Below are 24,523 nucleotides of genomic sequence, written 5' to 3' on the forward strand. Positions count from 1 at the left end.
CCTAAGAAATGTCCCCACAAGGTCAAAATCTACTGGTATTCCTATCCTTGTGGGGACATTTGGTCCCCACAACGTGATGAATACCAGGTACACACACACACACACACACACACACACACACACACACACACACTCACTCTCGCTCTCTCTCTCTCTCTCACACACACACACACACACGCACACACAGTGGACCACACAGACTAAGGTCAGTGGATATTCGGGGCTTTTCGGGGCCCAAACTAAAATTGTTTATTTTTATTTAAATTAATGAATGAATTAAGAAAAAGAAAGAAAGGCTTATTGTATCAGTGAAATCATTTTAACTATTTGCAAATAATATTTAATTTTTAATTATGCATGCATTGTCTCTTAATGAATAAAGGACATTATAGCATATTTTCAATTCAAAAAGGCAAAATGTAATAAATAATAAAAAATGTTAAATGTTTATCTAACTACATTTTACCAGGCATTCGTTCACCTCTTTAATAATTTTGTCAATGATGATAGACCGCTGAACTTTTAGGGGCCATTCACATGTCGCGCCTAAAAACGCGTGGAAAACGCTAGGCGCGCCGCTTTCTTCCTTGTCAACAAAGCGCTCGGGCGCTTGCTCTCCGGAAGCGTCTGCCGTTTCTAAGCAACCATCAGCTGCGCTCTAGCTCCAAGCTGCAGTGCGCTTGCTGCATTCTGAAAAGTTGAGATGTTTTTATCTCGATGCGGCGCGGACGAGCCTGGAAAAAACGAGCGCGTCGCACCGCGTGCGCGTCGCTTCCATTATGCGCGCGCAAGCCGCGCGTCTACATTTAAAATAACGAATTTGAGCGTGCAAAAGACGCTACATGTGAACGGCCCCTAAGTCTTCCTAACAACAAACAGAGCGGTGCGTAATGGAGTGCATCAGAGCAGCATCAAGAATATCACATATTTTGCAGTGAACCTCTTATTTGCATCTTAAGTTTATTGCCAATAATAATGACAGGTTTGTGAAAGTGTAGAACTTGGTGAGCTCGCGCAAAACACATCTTCAGCACAGCGACTCATTTGCACTCCTCTGATTGGCCAATGCGTTCAACAGACATGTCTGTGATTGGCTACAATGCTTAACGCTGCAAAAGCACGGCGCAAGTACCTTTAATTCAAAGGGGAAAATATATATAAAACTAGATGAATGTGATCATTTATATTTGGGCCTGAAATCACTGATACAACCTTTAATGGCTACTTTAGCTATTATTACATTAGCTAACTACCAACTAACCAGATAACATTAACAAATAGACAAGCACTTACTGGGCAGAATGGCTATGCAGATGATGGACGAAATTGGAGGTTGTCGACTGGCTGTCTGCAATTTTTATATGGCATGTCTTGCAAAGCGCTGTTCTACTTTTTCCATCTTGCGAAATTTTTGAATCCGAAAGCGATGACCCTCGGTACCCCTCCGGCTGACATGTTGATGTGATATATGATCTAAGTGGGTGTGGTGTGCGTAAGGTACGAGAGGGCATGACTGATTATAGTGTCGTGATCCAGTCATGACAACGCTATTCTCAGCCTGCGCTCCAGCTGGGTAATCAACTTTATTTTTTTACAATAATTTATATATTTTATATTCAAACTGAAAACATGTGATTAACACTCAAGTCATTCAAGTCATCGTGTCTCAAGTCAAGTCAAGTCCCGAGTCTTTAACTTCCAAGTCCGAGTCAAGTCTCAAGTATTTTATTTTTTGTCAAGTCAAGTCACAAGTCTTAAAAATAGCGACTCGAGTCGACTCGAGTCCAAGTCACCAAGTCACAAGTCCCCATGTCTGGAAAATAGTTGTGACACTTAATGAAGTGTGAAGAGAACAGAAAGTTTGTATTTTGCAACATTATAAATGTTCTTACTGACATTTTGAAAAGCTAAAAAAAATATTTCTGTAAAAAAAACTAAAAAAAAAAAACTTGTTAACTAAGACTAAAACTATTAAAAATAATTTACAGTAATTGAAAGTTAAATTAAATTACAATAAATTAGGTTTTAGAGGGTAAATATACAAATGAAATAGAAATGACTAAAACCTAAACTGAATTAATAAAAGCTATACAGAAATATTAAAAAAATTAAATATTGACCAGACAAAATCACATAAAATTACTACATTTTAAGATATATTTAAATTAGAAACTACGCATATAAAATGTAATTTAAATTTGTAATAGATATTTAACAAATAACAAGTGACATCAGCAACATTTCTATCAAAATGTTATTGTCCATAGTCATTATTTATGTGGTTAACACTCTCTAACATCCAGCCCCTCACTGAGATGTTTTTTCTTGTCATCAAGTTTGATTGCTGCCATAATGTTGGCTGAGCTGGACCAGAGCATATTTCTGTAAATCTGTTGCCATTTTATAGAAATACTTGAGGCATGTCCATTTATTAACAGTGGCAGAGTTCAAAAAGTACTGCATCACAGGAGCGACCCTGCCGCCCACTCGCACGATCCCTCAAACGCTCCTCCAATAACGCCACGTCTGCATCAACAAATAGATTTCTGTGACTCACAATCCTAATGGGGCAAGAAATGTTCCATTATTTCCTGTGGTCTCAGGTGCAAAGTCTCTACCCTAATACATAATCCCACCACATCTTCATAGTATGAGGAATAGTACGTCAGACAGCTGCTCTTCCCATAAGACTCATTCGGATGGCTTGACGGAGGGAAAAACAGTATGAAAAAGGATAGGCTGAAAGAGCCTGCTCTTTCTGTAAGAGAAGATGCTGTCACTTTTGGTTTAGTGCTGGAGGACAAGGAATGGAAGTGTCATGGGATGCTACAGCATAGCGTCTATTATAGAGGCGACTGATGTCAAAAGGCATCAGCCTCTTCCAGCCTGTGGTAGTGCAGCGCTGAGCTGAATCAGAACTCACAACAGATGCTTTCATGGGAAACTTTGACTGAAGCCAGACCCCTGTGACGAAGGCTTCATGTCAAAATCACTGACCTGTCAGAATTTCTATGAAATATTTCTTGCAGTAGACTCATTTTTCTCTGGATAGTTGCTGTTTATTTAGTAAAACCTTATAAATATTTCTTTCCAGATGTGCTACGTAAATCAAAAATGGACAAATGCCTATAGATTGTAATGAAAAGTTAAAGCTATATCAAACTAAAATCTAAAATATTGAAAACACTTTGGCATAATCAGTTTTAGAAACAAATTAAAATACCAATCCCCCCCCCCCCCCCAAAAAAAAAAAAAACAAATATGTGGAAAAAATATATTTTAACCCTCATTTTGACCCTATGTCTAAAATTACCTGTTTTAGCAAACGTTCTTTCACTGTATTTGTCCTGTTGACAACAGACTCAAGCGTGTATATATGCATTTATAATGAGGACGTTTTAATGAAGCGATGAAACTTACAGGATGTTTTGATAAAAGACCTTTTATATGCCAAAAGATTGGCAAATTGGACTTCTCATTTCAATCGGATGCAAAACTAACTTTTACATGTTGTTTGAACATTAATGTGTGTTGGGAGATGATGTAAGGAGGAGACAGGAGGAACCAGGGTGGAGCCATGGAGGAGGAAAGGTTGACAACTCCAGGGGCCAACCAACGGCGCTGGAGCAGGTGGTGGAGGGGCCTGAGGCGGAGATGGAGAGCCGATGAGCAAGGGTGACGAAGAGGATCCAGAGGACCAAGGTGGAGCCGATGGAGCGAGTGACCAACACAGAGGTGTGAATCCAGGAGGCCGCGGTGGAGCGACAGAGGACCAAGGTGGAGCTGAAGGGATGGAGGAGCCTGACAGAGCCTGAGGGACGAAGGGAAAAGGAACGAGGTGCAGGATGGTTGACACCAGACCAAGCCGGAGCCAGAGGGACAAGGGAGCCCGATGGAGTCAGTGGAGTGCCGGGCCATGGCAGAGAGGAGGGAGCTAGTGGAGCCGCTGGGTCAACGGGCCGAGGCGGCGTCCTGGACTCTGAAGCTGGAGGCGGAGACAAGGGATCTTCCAGCTGTAAAGCCGATGGAGGCTGAAAGAGCTGCAGCGAGCCCACCGCACAGATGGAGGGCTGAGGGGCTGCCAAATGACAGCGGAGGAGGAGGCAGGAGAGGGCGGGCATTTGTAAGCCTCCGGGCTCTCGGGACTGCCCTTGGGGACACAGTCTTCCTCCGGGCTGGGCAGGAAAACAGGAGCACTCTCTGGGCTGGACTCAGGAGCGGGAGCCTCCTCTGGGCTGGACATGGAAACAGGGGTGACGGAGGGTTCCAAATAGGGAGGGAGGAGAGGGGGCAGTTTAGAGTTCCAGTCTATAAGATCTTCCTCCAAAGTCCTTATACTGAGGTCCATAAACAGCTCATCCTCAGCCATGTTGCAGTGGGCAGAGCTCGACTTCGCCATTTCACTGGCCATGGCATTCTCCCCTTTGGCGGACGCTGTTGCCGGCTTACAAACCTGGACTGACTTCATATGCAAGTCTGGCTCCGTGGTGATCTGTGGCTCTGTCGCTCCATGCGGCGATAGGCTCGGGCATGCGCTCTGTTCAGCGGGGAGATGGTCGGCTGGGCGCTGAGTCTGGCTGTGTCCCGGATTGGAGTTAGACACACTCTCTAGACACCGGATGATAGCTTCCCTCCAGCTTAGTCCAGTGGGGTCTGAGAGGTCGACTGGGCGGTAGTAATTCGCTCCGGTCCGATCCAGAACATTGAGTTCAGCGCAGCATTGTTGAATGCCGTTAAAACTCAGCCGTATACTCCAACAGGGATAGGTCTTTGCGGGCAAAGGAGGTGAAACCTGCAGCTAGGGGATCCATGGGGAAACATTACGGAAACAAAAAACACTAGGAAAAAACACGAGAAATAAAAACGGAAGGTAGACACAGAGGTAACTATAGTTGGTCGGGTCTTCTGTCACACTTTGCTGTAGGCAGCACACAGGAGATGCGGAGTAAATGTAAACAGTCTTTAATTCAATAATCACAGGTAAACCACAAGTAGAGCTTACAAAGGACAAGGGACCAAACAGGAACTTAAGTACACAGGATAATTAAGAAACACAGGTGCATGGGATTAATTAAACTAAACTAGGACAGGAACAAGACCAAAACAGGAAGAACAATGGGGGCAAAACAGGTCCAAAAGTCTGACGGACAGCACCCAACAGAGGATTTTTTGGACAAAAAATCATCTGCGACAAGCCTAACATCCCATTACTGATCATTCAAGAGTGCAAATCAGACTTAAAATCAGCCTTGAACCCTTAATGTGTATGGCCAGCCTAAAGTGTCCAAATACTGTGATGTAAAGCTACATCAGTTTCAGTGTGATTTTCTATGCTAGGATTTTCCTTACTAAGTATGGCTGCAAAAAGGCTTGCCCATTAACAAAATGAAAACATCAGGTCAAGGGAATTATTGCTAGTATGACCTTCTCGACTTTAAAAACATCTAAGCAACTGTGTAGACAGCAGCCAGTTCAATAGCAGTTTCAATATCTATTCCTTTGCTCTTGTGAAACATCTACTCGAGCCACAGTTGAATGACTAATGAACACATGGGAAACCTTTGTGACACAAAAAAGCTTTGTAATTGTTGCCTACGCTACTGAAAAGACTCCAGGGTTCCTTGTGCAATTACTGGTACAGAACAATAAAGAACCGTCAGTGTACAACAGCACTTCATTTCAATGACGGACAGTAGTTCGGAGGAACAAGAGTGGCTTTATTTTCACACAAGGCTTTGCTGTAATTGCTGTATTTTCCTCCTTGAATCACAGACCTCAATATATGCTTTTTCAGCATCTTTTCTTACAGCTTGATTGTATCTTTTGCTTTCTCTGTAGGACCCAGTGAGCTTGACCTCAGTCTGCTAGCAGACAGCAGCAGCCTGGCAGATGTTCCCACCAAATTTGACGAACAGGTATGGATATGTCTGTTTTCATTTTCTCTTCTTTTCCCTTTGGTTTTCTTTGTTGGCTGCACTTTAAAAAGGGTGTACATGACTTTTCATGCATTTTTGAAGGTTATCAAAGTACATTTTACAAAAAATTTCCATTTCTGACTCAAAATAGTTTTTATGCTGTTTTCAGTATAGGATTTACAGTTTTTACTCAGAAATTACATAATTACAAATAAATGGCAAGTAACACACTGTACACATACTACACATTCTTAATCTAGTAAAACACAATGGTTTAATGGTATCTGATGCGGCTGTTATTGTGAAATCACAATAGCATTTAGAGCATCATTAGCATGTCAGAAAATGTCCCATCTGTCTCGTCCCTTTTATTTCATTATGAAGTTATTGGAATCTCAGATTAGGCTCAGATGCAACTGCTGAAAGGCTATTATAGGCAGACTGAGTGAGTGCGAGATGCTGTATTTAATGGAAATGCTTGCTGAGTGACAGTCCTGCATTAGCGGATGGTCATTATTAGTGACTCTATGTCCTGCATTAGCTTCTGTCTGGATGAAGCTTAAGCCAAAGTCCTTGACTTTCATTAGTATGCTATTTGAACTATTTTCGGAACAGTCTTTTAAAGACAAGTAGAATGGCCTGTATATTTGTTGGGTATTTCAATAGCAGAAACTAATTATTCCATTAGTAACTGGTACACAGTCGCTGACCTTCAATATGGAAATGTAATCAGTGTTTCATTGAGTTTCTATGATACAGATAAAATGAGACGGCTCTATAACATGATGTGTGTATTTAGGGGTTGTTTCAGACCATTTCTTTTCTCAAGGTCAGGAAGAATGTGCTATAGAGTGGAATTTTATGTAATCCCCACTCAGATGTACTGTCTCTGAAAAAAGCTTGTAAAGAGAGGTTATTTCAGTATTGCATTATATCCCATACAGAGCTCTATACATACAAGTTCTTTGATCTTATGATGTAACACATACTGTATACCTAATAGACTTATTATAAGGGTTATTATAGTTAACTATAGTTATTATAAGATGGTTATTATAGTTAACTAAAACCTGTTTATATAAATACCAACCTGGTCTCGTGATGAAAGCATACCTTTGTGAATTTTTTCACAAGACTCGAAATATGTACCACCGTGTACGTTTCATGATATATTCGATGTGAAATGTCCACTGAGTGGCACTAAAAGCATGTTCACTTTTTTCCCCGGAACAGATACAGGAATGTACATATTGTACATTTTATGTGATGTTGGTTTTGTACGTGTCTCCACAGTTCTGACTTGAAATGTCCGTTGAGTGGCGCTGTAACTCTAATGCTATCTGCACTACACCAAAACCTTCTGGATAGTATGAACGAAAGCGACTGTGATGTAAAAACGCAATCGCAAACATGCTGTTTTAGCTTGATTTTTGATCTCTCATCTTTTAGCTCTTTCAACGTGAGTCATGTTTTTGACAGGAATTGTACCCAAGGATTCTGCATCCTAAGTCCAATTCAATGCCGGCTGAGCTAGCGAGCAAGCTTGTTACAACTGCAAAGCAAAACATATGGAGCTGTAATCATAACTGTGTCATAAGTGCTCACTGTTTTATCGCCTCTAGTGTTCATTTCTGTTGGAAACTGCAGTGATATTTACTTATTGGTAAGCTAATTTCATCACTTTAGAGTTACATATGAAGATCTAGACCAGAGGTCTCAAACTCAATTCCTGGAGGGCCACAGCTCTGCACAGTTTAGCTCCAACCCTAATCAAACACAGCTAATCAAGGTCTTCAGGATTACTAGAAACTTCCAAGCAGGTGTGAGTTGGACCTGGTTGGAGCTAAACTCTGCAGAGCTGCAGCCCTCCAGGAATTATATAAAATATACACTGCCGCCCAAAAGTTTGGAATCACTATGATTTTTAATGGTTTTTCAAGACGTTTCTTATGCTCATCAAGGCTGCATTTATGTGATCAAAAATACAGAAAAAAGTGTAATATTGTGAAATATTATTTCAATTTAAAATAATAGTTTTCTATGTGTAATTTATTCCTGTGATACAAAGCAAAATTTTCAGCATCATTATTCCAGTCTTCAGTGTCAAATGATCCTTCTGAAATCATTCTAATATGCAGATTTATTGTCAATATTGAAAACAGTTGTGCTGCTTAATATTTTTTTTTTTTTTTTTTTTTGGAACCTGGGATACTTTTTTCAGGATTATTTGATCAATAAAGGGTTAAAAAGAACAGCATTTATTTAAAGTAGAAAGGTTTTCTAACAATATACAGTACTGTTCGAAAGTCTTTTTTATTTCTTTTTTTTTTTTTTGAAAGAAATTAATACTTTTATTTACCAAGGATATGTTAAATAAATAAAAAAGTAATAGCACAGATTCACATTGTTAGAATAGATTTATATCTTATAAATGCTTTTTAACTTGTTGTTCATCAAAGAATCCTGAAAAAAGATATACACAGGTTCCAAAAAAAATATTTGGCAGCACAACTGTTTCCAACATTGATCATTCTAATAATAAATCAGCATATTAGAATGAAGGATCTGAAGGATCCGAAGGATCATGTGACACTTTAGACTAGAGTAACAGCTGATGAAAATTCAGCTTTGCATAACAGGAATAAATTATATTTCAAAGTATATTAAATGCAATATTACCTATTTTTCCTGTATTTTTGATCAAATCAATGCAGTCTTGATGAGCATAGTATTAAAGAAAAAAACAAGTCTTACTGATCCTAAACTTTTGAGCGGCAGTGTACCTTATGGCTGTTTCTTGAACAATGAACACTTGGCTTAATTTTTGCCTTGTAGAAAAACTCTTACATAGGTAATTCACCCAAAAAAATTTACATTCTGTCATACTTTACTCACCCTCATGTTGTTCCAAACCTGTACACCTTTTTTTCTTTTATAAAACATAAAAGATATATATTTTGTAAATGCCTGTGTTTTTTAATGTCTAATTGAAACCAAACATTTCTGTCACCTCACAAGAGAGTTCTGTCTTTTTATCCCTTTAAATGGCATTTTATTTGTGAAGTAAAAATGTCAGACCATTTTTTCTTATGGATAATTTCATACCTAGAATTTTATGTGAATAAATATTTTCACTTATTAAAGCATGTACATTCATCACTTATTTAATCTCATTCATGTTTTTTGATTCTCTTCACATGGTCCTTAATACATTTTAAACACACATTTTGAATAGAACAGTCATAATTGTGTGCAAAAAAAATATATATATATATTTTTTTTTTTCACACAATACTAAAGTGTTATACTTCACTCTGTTTTGATTAATTTATAATCATTGCATTCATCTTCATAGACTCAAATTAAGCTCAAAACTATCAGGCACCATCAGTGATCCTGCCACGGATTGTTTAAATTCCTTTTCCTCTATTTCTGGGAGCATCATGTTCTTTTCACTTGCTTTTTCCTTTTACCTTGTCCTCGTCTCTAAGCACACACATACACACACACACACACACACACACACACACACACACACACACACACACACACACACACACACACAAAACATAGAGACATGTGTTATCGTCTATTCAGAGGGTTCTCGCTATCTACCAACAGATATGACAGAATTACATGAAAGCATCCAACCAATTAGACCCTCCCTGTTGCTCCATGTTTGTCAAACTAAATTCCTGAATCTGTTGCTTCTCTGTGCATTTCCATGGAGAGGCTGTCATGCTTTCTCCATTATATATTTGGTTAAAATCGAGTCTGCATGAGACAAAAGCAGTCGTTAAGGCTCGTGAAACTAGCATGGAGGATGGTGTGAAGAGTGTTTATGGATGTGGATCAATCCACATTCCCACTGTGACCCTTTCATCTGTGTCCATCAGCGGCGCTGCTGACAGCAAACTCTCCGTGCTGTCGGCATCACACAGGGAAAAAAACACTTGTGTGGATGAGAACAGATCTCAGAGCAGTCTTCAGCTCAGTGTGCGACGTGTTCAGCAGGTTTGCCAGCCAGTTGGATTAAGACATCCATCTACAGTGCAGAAAAGCTTCAGTTCAAATACAAATATTTATGACCTAATTTTTGTTCTATACTTTCAAGTTTTTAGCAACCCGTGACATTTTACTGACATTCAGACGGATGATAAATTAAAGAAAAATAAAGTGAGTTCTAGGGTTACCATGTGCCCATTTAGTCTCTAGAACTCTACTGGGATGGTTTTGATGATGGAGGTGGACAGCAGTATTGCGTTATTCAATAAAAAAGTAACTAATTGCATCACTAAGTTATTTTTGCATTACTTTTTATCACCTGGGCTGGGCTTGTTTATTTGTAAAAAAAAAAAAAAAAAAGATATATTTTTGGCAACTGCAAAAGCCCCTATATACCAAAAGTCAATTTAATAAGCCTCAGTCTGAAGGAAGTGCCTCCACCTCACTCCAAATTTCTCAAATAAATGGTAAAACAAAGTTGTTGTTTTTTTTTTTGAAAAAGTTACCTTACTGATTGCTTTAAAAAAGTAATCCGATTACATAACTCCCATTACTTGTAATCTCATTTCAACAGTGGCAATGTCTAACATCTAAATTCAACTTTATATGTAATATCACAATCCTATTGCCTTTTAAATAAGGTTAAAGTTCAAAATGTTCTCACAAATATGTTATGTATTTAAATATTTGTGATTACACATACTTTAAATTTGACATCATGCACATTTTGTACTTAAAGTGAATTTAAATCATGAAGGCGTACTTTTATTTTATTAATATATTATCTTGAGTACAGTTTTTTAAATGATACTTTTTAACATTTTGACGTACACTACAAGTGCACATTAAATACAAGCATTTCTTTTTCACAAGGGCACTTTCATCAGGATAGAAATGTTTCATCATAGGATAAGAGTGATCAGTCAGAACAACTTGGTATTAATTTGCAGCGTCTCTCAAAGACAGGAAACTATGCCAGCAAAAAGCCTCAAGAGCCACCGGATTTTCTTTTAATCTTGTCCCATCTGTTATCTGTGGTTACACTTACTTACATAATAATGGTAGAGGTTTGTGTTATGGATGTTTGCACCGTTTAATGTGTAGGTTATATTTGTTGTCATTCCATATATGCTGTGTAACATCTTAGTTCCATTTTTGGACATGTAGCATGTTGGAACCATGTCTTTGGACATGTAGCATGCTATTTTCATGTTTTTTGTTTGTTTATTTTCTACATGTGGCATGCTAGTTCCATGTTTTTAACATGCATCATGTTGTAGTCATATTTTGGACATGCAACATGCTAGTTCCATGTTACTGGACATGTAGCATGCTAGTTTTATGGTTTTGGACAAGTAGCATGTTGAAGCCATGTTTTTGGACGTGTAGAATGTTGGAGCCATGTTTTTAGACATTATTTCACATTAGTTCTGTGTTTTTGGACATGTAGCATGTTGGTGCCATGTTGTAACCTGCTAGTTCCATGTTTTTGGACCTTTAGCACGTCAGGGCCGTGTTTTTGGAAATGTAGCCTGTTGGACCCATGTTGTAACCTGCTAATTCCATGTTTTTGGACATTTAGCATGTTGGAGCCATGTTTTAGACATGTTTATTGTTAGTTCCATGTGTTTGGACATTTAGCATGTTGGAGCCATGTTTTTAGACTTTTTTCACAGTAGTTCTGTGTCTTTGGTCATGTAGCATGCTATTTTCATGTTTTTTCATTTGTTTTTGTTTTAGTCATATTGTGTTGTAGTCATATTTTGGACATGTAACATGCTAGTTCCATGTTTTTGGACATGTACCATGTTGGAGCCATGTTTTTGGACGTGTATTGTGTTAGTTCTGTGTTTTTGGACATGTAGCCAGTTGGAGCCTGGTTGTAACCTGTGGATTCCATGTTTCCGGACATTTAACATGCTGGAGCAATGTTTTTAGATATGTATCATGTTAGTTCCATGTTTTTGGACATGTAGCATGTTGGAGCCATGTTTTAAGACATGTAACATGTTTGAGCCATATTTTAACCTGCTAGCTCCATGTTTTTGGACATGTAGCCAGTTGGAGCCTGGTTGTAACCTGTGGATTCCATGTTTCCGGACATTTAACATGCTGGAGCAATGTTTTTAGATATGTATCATGTTAGTTCCATGTTTTTGGACATGTAGCATGTTGGAGCCATGTTTTAAGACATGTAACATGTTTGAGCCATATTTTAACCTGCTAGCTCCATGTTTTTGGACATGTAGCATGTTGGAGCCATATTTTTAGACATGTAACATGTTGGAGCCATGTTGTAACCTGCTAATTCCATGTTTTTGGACATTTAGCATGTTGAAGTCAAGTTGTAGCCTGCTAATTCCATGTTTTTGGACATTTAGCATGTTGAAGTCAAGTTGTAGCCTGCTAATTCCATGTTTTTGGACATTTAGCATGTTGAAGCCATGTATTTGGACATTTAGCTTATTAGTTCTGGACATGTAGCCTACTAATTCCATGTTTCTGGACATGTAGTATGCTAGTTCCTTGTATGTGGACGTGTATTACATTGTAATTATGTTTTTGGATATGTACCAAGTTGTTTGTAGTACCATATGAACCATGGTAATATTATTACTATGGTTATTTAGTAGAGGTGTAACGGTACGTGTATCCATATTGTAACCTGCTAATTCATGTTTTTGGATATTTAGCATGTTGGAGCCATGTTTTTAGATGTGTATCATGTTCCATGTTTTTAAACATGTAACATGTTGGAGTCATGTTGTAACCTACCAGTTCCATGTTTTTGGACATGTAGCATGTTGGGAGCCATTTTTTTAGACATATTTCACATTAGTTCTGTGTTGTAGCATGTTGGTGCCATGTTGTAACCTGCTAGTTCCATGTTTTTGGACATTTAGCATGTTGGGGCCATGTTTTTGGAAATGTAGCCTGTTGAACCCATGTTGTAACCTGCTAATTCCCCGTTTTTGGACATTTAGCATGTTGGAGCCATGTTTTAGACATGTTTATTGTTAGTTCCATGTGTTTGGACATTTAGCATGTTGGAGCCATGTTTTTAGACTTTTTTCACATTAGTTCTGTGTTTTTGGACATGTAGCATGCTATTTTCATGTTTTTTCATTTGTTTTTGTTTTAGTCATATTGTGTTGTAGTCATATTTTGGACATGTAACATGCTAGTTTCATGTTTTTGGACATGTACCATGTTGGAGCCATGTTTTTGGACGTGTAGCATGTTGGAGCCATGTTTTTGGACGTGTATTGTGTTAGTTCTGTGTTTTTGGACATGTAGCCAGTTGGAGCCTGGTTGTAACCTGTGGATTCCATGTTTCCGGACATTTAACATGTTGGAGCCATGTTTTTAGATGTGTATCATGTTAGTTGCATGTTTTTGGACATGTAGCATGTTGGAGCCATGTTTTAAGACATGTAACATGTTTGAGCCATGTTTTAACCTGCTAGTTCCATGTTTTTGGACATGTAGCATGTTGGAGCCATATTTTTAGACATGTAACATGTTGGAGCCATGTTGTAACCTGCTAATTCCATGTTTTTGGACATATAGCATGTTGAAGTCAAGTTGTAGCCTGCTAATTCCATGTTTTTGCACATTTAGCATGTTGAAGCCATGTATTTGGACATTTAGCTTATTAGTTCTGGACATGTAGCCTACTAATTCCATGTTTCTGGACATGTAGTATGCTAGTTCCTTGTATGTGGACGTGTATTACATTGTAATTATGTTTTTGGATATGTACCAAGTTGTTTGTAGTACCATATGAACCATGGTAATATTATTACTGTGGTTATTTAGTAGGGGTGTAATGGTACGTGTATCCATATTGTAACCTGCTAATTCATGTTTTTGGATATTTAGCATGTTGGAGCCATGTTTTTAGATGTGTATCATGTTCCATGTTTTTAAACATGTAACATGTTGGAGTCATGTTGTAACCTACCAGTTCCATGTTTTTGGACATGTAGCATGTTGGGAGCCATTTTTTTAGACATATTTCACATTAGTTCTGTGTTGTAGCATGTTGGTGCCATGTTGTAACCTGCTAGTTCCATGTTTTTGGACATTTAGCATGTTGGGGCCATGTTTTTGGAAATGTAGCCTGTTGAACCCATGTTGTAACCTGCTAATTCCCCGTTTTTGGACATTTAGCATGTTGGAGCCATGTTTTAGACATGTTTATTGTTAGTTCCATGTTTTTGGTCATGTAGCATGTTGGTGACATGTTGTAACCTGCTAGTTCCATGTGTTTGGACATTAAGCATGTTGGAGCCATGTTGTTTTTTGCTGTGTTTTTGGACATGTAGCATGCTATTTTCATGTTTTTTCGTTTGTTTTTGTTTTAGTAATATTGTGTTGTAGTCATATTTTGGACATGTAACATGCTAGTTCCATGTTTTTGGACATGTACCATGTTGAAGCCATGTTTTTGGACGTATAGCATGTTGGAGCCATGATTTTGGACCTGTATTGTGCTAGTTCCGTGTTTTTGGACATGTAGCATGTTGGATCCAAGTTGTAAACAGTGAATTCTATGTTTTTGGACATTTAGCATGCTGGAGCCATGTTTTTAGACAGGTATCATGTTAGTTCCATGTTTTTGGACATGTAACGTTGAAGTCATGCTGTAACCTGCTAATTCCACGTTTTGGACATTTAGTATTTTGGAGCCACGTTTTTGTACATGTAGGTTACTAATTCCATGTTTTTGGATATGTAGCATGTTGGAGCGATGTAGTAAGCTAGATCCTTGTATGTGGACATGCATTACATTGAAACCATGTCATATCTGTTCATAAACCATGGCAATATTATTATTATGATTATTTAGTAGGGGTTTAACAGTTTGTGTATTTGTATATTGTAGTGCCATCTTTTGTTTTTACCTGCATCATGGTATTTTTTTTAAGCGTACGCGGCCTAATGGTTAGAGAGTCGGACTTGTAACCGGAAGGTTGCGGGTTAGAGTCTCAGGTCCAGCAGGGATTGTAGGTGAGGGGAGTGAATATCCAGCTCTCTCTTCCACCTTCAATACCATGACTGAGGCAAAGCATCGAACCCCCAACTGCTCCCCGGGTGCTGCAACAATATAGCTGTCTACTGCTCCGGGTGTGTGTTCACGGTGTGTGTGTGCACTAATGTATGTGTGCTCTTAGATGGATTAAATGCAGAGCACAAATTCCAAGTATGGGTCACTTGGCCACACGTCCTTTCCTTTCTTTTCCTTATATATTAAGGCATATGATATCTGTTACCATCACTTAACCACAGCCATATCACCCTGCAGCCCAAGATCGGTTGCTCACTGAAGCTTAGCAGGGCTGAGCCTGGTCAGTACCTGGATGGGAGACCTCCTGGGAAAACTAGGTTACTGTTGGAAGAGGTGTTAGTGAGGCCAGCAGGGGGTGCTCACCCTGTGGTCTATGTGGGTCCTAATGCCCCATGATAGTGATGGGGACACTATACTGTAAAAAGCACCGTCCTTCGGATGAGATGTTAAACCGAGGTCCTGACTCTCTGTGGTCACAAAAAATCCCATGGCACTTCTCGTAAAGAGTAGGGGTGTAACCCCGGTGTCCTGGCCAAATTCCCTCCACTGGCCCTAGTCAATCATGGCCTCCTAATTATCCCCTTTCATTGGATTGGCTATATCACTCTCTCCTCTCCACCTGTAGCTGGTGTGTGGTGAGCGCACTGGCGCCGTTGTACTGTGGCTGCCGACACATCATCCAAGTGGATGCTGCACACTGGTGGTGGTTGAAGAGAGATCCCCCATATGATTGTAAAGTGCTTTGGGTGTACGGAAATACACATGAAAGCGCTATACAAATGCATCATTCATCATTCAATCATAGTCCCCTCACAGTAGTTTGTATGGGTTTACTTTTGCTCATTTAAAATGATGATATTTTTACCAGCAGTATCAGAAGGCAGTGTTGATGAGATGCAGCACAAGAGGACAAGCGTCTCATCCAGCAGTCTGTGCTGCGTTATTAGACAGGGGTGTCTGCTGAAATCATGCAACCAACACTTCCTGCAGCGCCCACGGCTCCTCCACACATAAAAAACAAAGCAAACGTCCACAGCGCATCAGGCCGACCTTCGCGGCTGTTCAGTCTGCACAGCTAATGAATGAGAGGCAGACTGATATCCATGAGAAAACATCCTCCACGGTCACAGAGAGAAAAGCAAGCAAAAGAGAAAAACAAGTAAAAGAGTGAGAGCAAAAACATGCGATGGAAGGACTTTACTGCAAAATAATCAGTATCTTAATCAATATTTGTGTTTCAATAAAAATCTAAAAACAACCTAAGATAAATGAAATAAACCTGGCTTTTATTATTACAAATCTTATGAACACGAATATTGACTCTTTGATACTTTTTTGGACATACACAGTGATAGTGCCATGTTTTTTAGATTCATACTGTACATTATTTTTCCAACTGAGTAAGAAGAATTTGAGTCATATTCTCTGAAAACAAGTCTTAATATTTTTGGTCTATTGAAAAAAAAAATGTAAATAAATAATAAGAATAAGACTTTTTGAAGTGATTAAGAAGCATTGCTCTTCACGTAAAGAAGCGTTTGCAGGAGAAATAGCCTTCCAGCCAATTAGCTTCATCGTTTGTTCTTGTCACTGTTAGTGTAGCGGTTAAAAGAGTAAATGTTCTACACCAATCAAAATCTGGCTTTATATGCTGCAGTTAGGTGAAATCATGCATAAATTGGTGATATATCAGGTTTTGTTTATGGTTTTAACATTAAAAACCTATTTTTTATGTGATTTGCGTGCAGGCCATGGATGTATCCAAATATCTACTGTCGGGTCCAAATATAAAAAAGTGAAAATCATTGAAAAAACCCACATTGATCAAGCACTTAATGGTAATATTGGGGTGGTCATGTGTCGATGTCGCAGGTTTTGCTCCAACTTGGAGCTTGTTTGCAGGCTTGTGGGTCTGTGTATCGCTTCTCTCTCTCTCTTTCTGCCAGTGAGTCATCGTACCGGCTGGCCTGCCCACATCACAAACACGCTCATCAGCGGCACCCTGCACTCCTCCCACACACACACTCTCTTTTTCATCTCATCTTCTCTAATGCTGCAAAAACTGGCAAGTTACGCCTAAGGTTTTTCTGTTAAACAGCCCAGAACTCTTTTAATCACAGTAATCACGACACAAACTGTCAAGTTCCCAGTTTTCTGCAGTGTGTTTATGTTCAAACACAAGGAACCTTGCAGCTTTTGTTTTAATTAGCTTACTGAAACTCATAAAATGACTGTCAAGAAGTGACAAAATTTTCAGCCTAAAATCTGAAGAAAAAACTTTCCATCAAACACATGGGGCCTCATTTATAAAGTGTGCGCACGCTCTGATTTGATCTTAGAGTGTGCGTACGCTTACATCCAAGCCAATGCTAATATTTGTAAAAACTGGCTTTGACGTGGAAAAGTGCTTAGCATCACATCAGGGTCCGAGTAGACATACACACTTTCCCTTGTTGGAGTACTGCAGGTTTTTGCTGTTCTTGCAGCTCGTTGTTCTAAATTAAAGGAATTGGATTATGATGGCAATCTTTTATATGTAATGTCATTAATTAGGAGTCGTTTGCGAGGCAGAGAGCTGAAACCATACAGTTGCGCGCAAGATCAAGATCATTTGTGATTCATAGATTTCACATCTGATAGAGACGTGCATGTGCTTTATCTGTACGTACGTTCATTCTATGAATCACACATACGCATATTTAAGAGATGATCACATTTAGGATGGTTTCTGCGCAACATTTTATAAATGAGGCCCATGGAGCCTATTTTCAGGACCATTAAAATGCTTGCATTTTGGCATTACTCTCACAATAATTAGATCTTTTAATGGCCCTTTAATTCTCAGCAACCTGCGCAAAGAGAGTTCTTTACTTGAATGCAGAAAAGCATTATAGTATCGCACAGCTAACAAGTGTAATATTGTGTTCATGCAACAGTTTAATGGCAGAAGAATGAATAAATAAGAAACGACTACAGTGTTTTAAATGATTAGTTCACTTCCAGAATAAAAAATTCCATGATAATTTATTCACCCCCATGTCATCCAAGATGTATATGTATTTTTTTATTCAGATCAGCCATGAAACTCTTGATGACGCAGGTTGATGGGTTGTTAATGTAACTGATGATATCACAGAGTTATACAACTTGGCACAAGCTGATTGGTTCATGTTGCATACGCAACCAATGAGCTTGCAGCTTGCAGCTATAATGGCTGCTAGCATTCAACTGGGCATTTTGCAGCATGCTTTCAGAGTTCCTCTGAAACCCTCCACCTTCCCCAGCTCCACCTGTGTAGATCTGCTATGGGTTATTTTATGCTATTTGTGCAGCAGCAGTATGTCTTAAATACTCACAGCACCGTATCACCATATGCAGCAATAATCGACAACTACAGCAATAACCAACAGCAGCAGCAATTTAGCAGCAGTGTAGCAGATCTATTCCTCCAAGACCAAATACATTAACATTGTCATATCCATTACCATGCTAAACTTTTACGAGAGTTGTCATGACAGAACTAAGGTTTTTGAACTTCAGTGGTGGCCACTGTATTAAAGGTCCAAACTGCAGTTTCAGTGCAGCTTCAAAGGGCTCTACATGATCCCAGTCGAGGAATAAGGATCTTATCTAGCCAAACAATCTGCTATTTTTTTTTATAAATAAATATAAAAATTGATATACTTTGTAACCACAAATGCTCATCTTGCACTAGCTCTGCAATGCGCATCTACAACTTCATGCATTAGGTAATCACGTTGGAAAAGTCACACGCAGTTAGTTTTTCGTCTGTCTACTTCGGTTCAAAAAGGTAGGGTAGGGCGAAAAACTCCACCTCATTTTCTCCTCCAACTTCAAAATCATCCAACATTGTTGTGTTTTCTTTTTTTGTAAAGGGCCTTTGACTTTCTTTGGATGTTCGCTTTTTTTCAAACACTGAGTTAGTACTTTTGCCTATGTGATTATGTAATGCGTGAGGTCAAGCTAGTGCAAGACATGACCGATCATTTTGCTAGATAAGACCCTTATTCCACTAGCTGGGATTCAAAGAGCCCTTTGAAGCTGCATTGAAACTGCAAACTGCACCACTGAAGTCCACTATATGGAGAAAAATCCTTGAATGTTTTCCTCAAAAACCTTAATTTCTTTTCGACTGAAGAATGAAAGACGTGAACATTTTGGATGACATAGGGTGAGTAAATTGTCAGGAAATGTTTGTTCTGGAAGTGAACTAATCCTTTCAAAACCTTTTTGTTGTGTGAAACTTCCTTCTGCCACAGATTAAAACAAATGAGCCCAAGCCTCCATTACTAATTTAAAAGCATCACTTTAGAACTAGCAACATTGAGTTGCTTCATTCAAAGCTTTTTGCATTATGTAGAGAAGAGTATTATAAGAGGCAAATGGACTGAGTGAGTGTGTTTACCTGCATCTGGTGCAGCATTCATTCTTTAGGTCAATCTCATATTCAGAATACAAGATTAGTTTGAATGTCTGCTGAGAATGATTCAAAATCAACACAAAAATGGGTCACTGAGCTCAAAAATTAGTGGGGTGACTTAAAGAGGAGGCACCAACAAAGATTTTGTATGGACGAATGGTCTCTGATCTCTTGACAGATATTCTCCAGCCACTTCTGAATAATAAATTTCAGCTTTATTGAACATTTGAAAGAATAGTAAGCATTCTCAAGTCACATTAAATGAAAAAGATTGTGTAAAGATTGTGTAGTTCCTGTATTGTTGGATGTCATGTTATTCAGAGGATCTCTGAAAAGGTATTTGATTATAGAATCAGAACCTTTTAAATGTATATTCATTCCTTTTCTTATGTCTTTTTCTCTATGGCAGACTGATGAAGAGGTGGCTGGATATGCAGAGGCGACTGGAGAAAGTGAGCGCAGTATCTCTCAACTGATCTTTGTGTACTGTATTCATGTGTGGGTTTATTTATTGTTATACTGCTGAGAAATATATGCTTGTTTAAGGAGTATATAACAGGCCGCTAAGTCTGTATGTCTGTACAGTGACATTATTGATTCATTTTAATAATCAACATGTTGATCATTTTATTAATTGTGCTGTTCTAAAAAAATAGGAAATACACAATTAAGAAAATATGAATTAGGTCACCAGACCTAAATACTTGGTCTTTGAAAAAGTTTGATGCTACTGAAGATTTTAGCCATGAAACTTACACATTAGTAACTATTTTGTGTGAAATCACAGAACAAACAAACATAGGTCAAGAATGAGTTTGATTTTGCCACTAAAAACTAAAAATATAGCTATTTTTAAGACTTGGTATTTAGAATTTTATTGACACCAAATCACACTAAATCCTTCTGTCAAGATTATAAACTTAATTCCTTTTTTTTCAAAATCAAAGCTGGGTATAACCATTGACTATAATGACAATTTCTCTTGGTACTGATAAAAACTAATACATTTCATATTTTATTTTAATGTATTTGTTATTGGTAAATCTGCGTTTCATTTGTTTCATTGTTGTCATTAATTTTCACCATTAATTGTACTGCATGACATTACAAAGCTATATTCTGACATGGTGAAGCTGATTATCTGATTGCAATTTCTTTTTCAATATGCTACCAGGTTTTCCTGTGGAGACCAAGAAATCAAAGGTCATCTTTGTGATTGGTATGTTAGCTTGCAAATCTGCATGTCACGTTATGCAATAACTTCATTGCATTTTTTTCATTATAGACATGCACACAAAGCAATGTTTGTTTATCTACATTTTTACTGAAGAGCAGGTCAGGAAGCAGAGTGATGCAAAGTACATACATCACAGCTTATTAAAAATATATTAGACATGATAACACGCACTACCAAGTTTTTTTTTTTTTTTTTGTTACTTTTTTTTTGCAACACAGATGCACAAGCAGCATAATGAACTGTGAAATTAGGGGCAGGTAAAAGCTTCTGAAATGTCCTAATAAGGTTTCTAATAGAAACTGTTGGCAGTTTTGAAAATGACTCGTGTTGTGGATAAATGGAAAGCAGATGGTCAGGATGGTACAAGTCTTTGTGTGCTAGGGTGCTCATGTTTGTTCAAAAGCTCTAGCCAACTGGGATGTAGTGAACTGAACTAAAAGCTAAGCTTTACATCTCTTTGTGGTGAAAAAAGATGTGAAGAAATCAATTTGTCTGTCATTCGAAAGGAACCTGGTGGATGCGATCTGTTTTCCTGACGCAACAACAGTTTGGTAAAACAGTTAGGCTTGTAATTTTGGTTTGGATATGGCTGTCGATAGTCAGATGGACAGATCTGGGTTTAATAGCTTGAATGAATTACACTCTTGAGTGCACTTGACCACCCTAACTGACGCGTTAAAGACTTGCTAAAAGATTTATCAGGCCTGTATATGCACTGTTGTACCTGTCAAGAAAAAGAATTAGATTAGACTTAATTGCCAGATTTGGGACGCCATTGAAAGTATGTTTTTTAGAATAGAATAGAGAGATTCAGAGTAGCCTGACAGAGAAAAAACAATTTTCTGGTTTTTGAGATCAAATGCATATAAAACAGTGTGTCCACTATGGAGGGGCCTGAAGAATAAGATAAATACAAACCTGATTGAAGTGCTCACATGTGAAGGATTGAGAAACAAACAGCGACGGGTGGGATTGTCAAGTGAATGTTTTAAGGAATGCGTTGTGATCTGTAGTGATCAAAATCCAATTTATTAGGGGAAGAATCTGAGAAGCAGCACACCTGAGCAAATGTCTCTATTTGTTCTCCATTGTATATCAGTGCTGTCTAGAAAAAAGACAGCTTTAGAGGTGCTAAAACGGTCTTTTTATTCTTGTAGGCAAACATCATATGAGAAATCTAGGACTAGGTAAAAACATGTTAAACGAGTAGTTCACCTAAAATGGAAAATTCTGTCATTAATCATTTTTTTTTTTTTTTTTCACATTTAGTTATGTTGCTACGTTATAGTAAACTGCTTTAAATGTTTTTTTCCCCACATCAATCTACACTCCATACACCATAATGGCAAAGCAAAAAAACATTGTTTTAACTAATTTACTTTGCAAATTTATTTAAAAAAAAAAAAAATTTAATTATTTAATTGCATAAGTATTCATACCCTTATCTAGGACAGTTGAAATTTTCCTCAGGAGCATTCATATTACTTGTAGATGTTACGACACTTTGAGCGGTGTTAACCTGTGGCAAACTCAACAGAATGGATATAATGTCTTAATAAAAGATCTAACAGCTGAAAATGCATATCAGAGAAAATCCATGCCCTAAGGTAAAAAAAAAATGCCTGTAGAGCTCAGAGACAGGATTGCATCAAGCCACAGATCAGGGGAAGTGTGCATTGAAGGTTCACAGAAACATAAAGTCTCCGTTCCCCCTAATGGAAGAAGTTTGAAACAACCAGGACTCTTGCTAGACCTGGCCTCCTGGCCAAACTGAGCAATTGATGGAGAAGAGCTTTAGTTAGAGTGGTGACCAATATCCTGATGGTCACTCTAGTTGTCATAATCACACATAATCATATGTGAAGATAGGAGTAACCCACAGAAGGACAAACATCACTGCAACACTCCACCAGTCTGGGCTTTTACGGTGGTGTGGCAAGACTCAATCCTCTCCTCAGTGAAGACACATGAAAACCCTCTTGGATTTTGCAAAAAAGCACATGAAGGACCTTCAGACTTTAAGAGACAATATTATCTGGTCTGATGAACCTCAATTCCAAGCATCATGTATGGAGAAAACCAGGCACTGCACATCACCTGGAGTGTACCATCCTAAAAGTAAAGTATGCTGGTAGCAGCCTCATGCTGTGGGGCTGTTTTTGAGCAGAAGGCAGTCATCAAAATAAAAGGAAAGTTCATCACAGCAAAATATAGAGATAGCCTTAATAAAAACCCAGTCCAGAGCATTCAGAACCTCAGACTGGGCAGAAAATTCACGTTCCAACAGGACAATGACCCTAAACACACAGCAAGGATGTCTTATAGACAACTCTGTGAATGTCTTTGAGTGGTCCAGCCAGAGTCTGGGCTTGAACCCAATCAAACATTTCTGGAGAAACCTGAAAATGTATGTCTGCCCCCATCCAACAGGACAGAGCTTGAAAGGTGAAGAGGTTAGGAGACGAATGGCAGATAATTGCCAAAAGTTGATGTACAAAGCTTGTTGCATCATACCCAAAAAGACTTGAGGCTGTAAAGGTGCTTCAGCTAAGTACTGAGATAAGGGTATGACTACTTATTCAATGTACTTATTTCAGGTTTTTTGCTTTTAATAAATTTACGAAATTGTGTACAGCAGTATCAGTAACCGCAATATTGGCCTTCGAAGTGACTTGTCAGCACACACTAAAAGTGAAAATAGCACTATAACTATACCATCCAATCAAATAGCAATATAGTTATAAAGCTTGATTTTGAACCAGTGAGATGTATCAGTGGGGGGACCTATCCAGTAAGCCGAATCCAAGCAATTAACAAAATATCCTGCCACTCATTGGTTTGGTTAATACCAAACCCCTTTTGCTTTTCGCTTTAATGCTTGGATTTTTCAGAAGCATTCTTACGAGTTTGAAATAAGCCTACCACATCCTCGCCATCAGTGTTATAGACAACAGCTTTTGGCTGTGGTTAACCCTGGTGAAGTCTGCCTGTGGACTGTTTGGATAGATAAGGGCTGCCCTGAGCTGTGTGCAGAATCTTAATGAAAGCCTGTGGGAGTTCAGTCAGATGGCGAGGTCGGGGTGGGCCAGCGCATAGTGTGAGGCACAGACCATACGATATCTGCTGATAATCCATCCCACATCTCCCAAGACAGTCAATTACTGAGGATCTGGCCCCTGTTCCCCGCTATTTAGAACCATCTTTCCTATCCAATTTATTTACAGTTTTTCATTATGGATCTGCTCTCAACTTTCTTATTCTGACCAGGTGGGCCAGGATCGGGGAAAGCTCTCCAATCGGAGAAGATAGAGGAGCGGTACAGTTTGAAGCGCTTGTGTCCTGGGGACATCCTGTGCAGCGAGTTGCAATCTCACAGCGAGCGAGGACGGTTTCTCCGAGACCTTTTGGAGAGAGGAGAGCAGCTTCCCGAGGTACACAATCTTGTTAAAATCCATTACTGAAAATTACAACGATTCACCTTCACTGGATTTAACGCTTGTGAAACAAACACAGGAAGTCACACTATTCCGTAACGCTTCTCAGTAACCTTTTACTGAGAAGTGTCATGAAATAGGGCTGTGTGAATAGGCTATGTAAATTGATTTAGCAGTTTTCTTTCCTGGATTGACACATTTTCTATTAAAACAGGAAATTTTTTCTGGGACATCTAAAGTCTTCCTTTTAAAAATAATCTTTTAGCAAAACCTCATGATAGTTTGTACCATGAAGATGCAAAAATAATAAATTCCACACATGTACTTCACAAACAATAGGCTTTTGGAAAAATAAATAAAGTATGAGCACAGTCAAAGACAGTAGAAATATAACACAACTGAAGACCCCAATTTTCAACT

General features: G+C 38.6%; 1 protein-coding gene across 1 annotated transcript in view; it reads left to right on the plus strand.

Moving 5' to 3' along the window:
* Positions 1-24,523, plus strand: part of ak5 (adenylate kinase 5) — a 118,490-nt gene that overhangs the window by 83,238 nt on the left and 10,729 nt on the right. The window contains exons 8-11 of the mRNA XM_073849149.1: positions 5,839-5,915; positions 19,842-19,884; positions 20,607-20,651; positions 23,937-24,100. Of these exons, the coding sequence (XP_073705250.1) occupies positions 5,839-5,915; positions 19,842-19,884; positions 20,607-20,651; positions 23,937-24,100 (329 nt within the window). The remainder of the gene's footprint in view (positions 1-5,838; positions 5,916-19,841; positions 19,885-20,606; positions 20,652-23,936; positions 24,101-24,523) is intronic.

The sequence above is a fragment of the Garra rufa genome, chromosome 10 (assembly GCF_049309525.1).
Source record: "Garra rufa chromosome 10, GarRuf1.0, whole genome shotgun sequence".
Taxonomy (NCBI): Eukaryota; Metazoa; Chordata; class Actinopteri; order Cypriniformes; family Cyprinidae; genus Garra; species Garra rufa.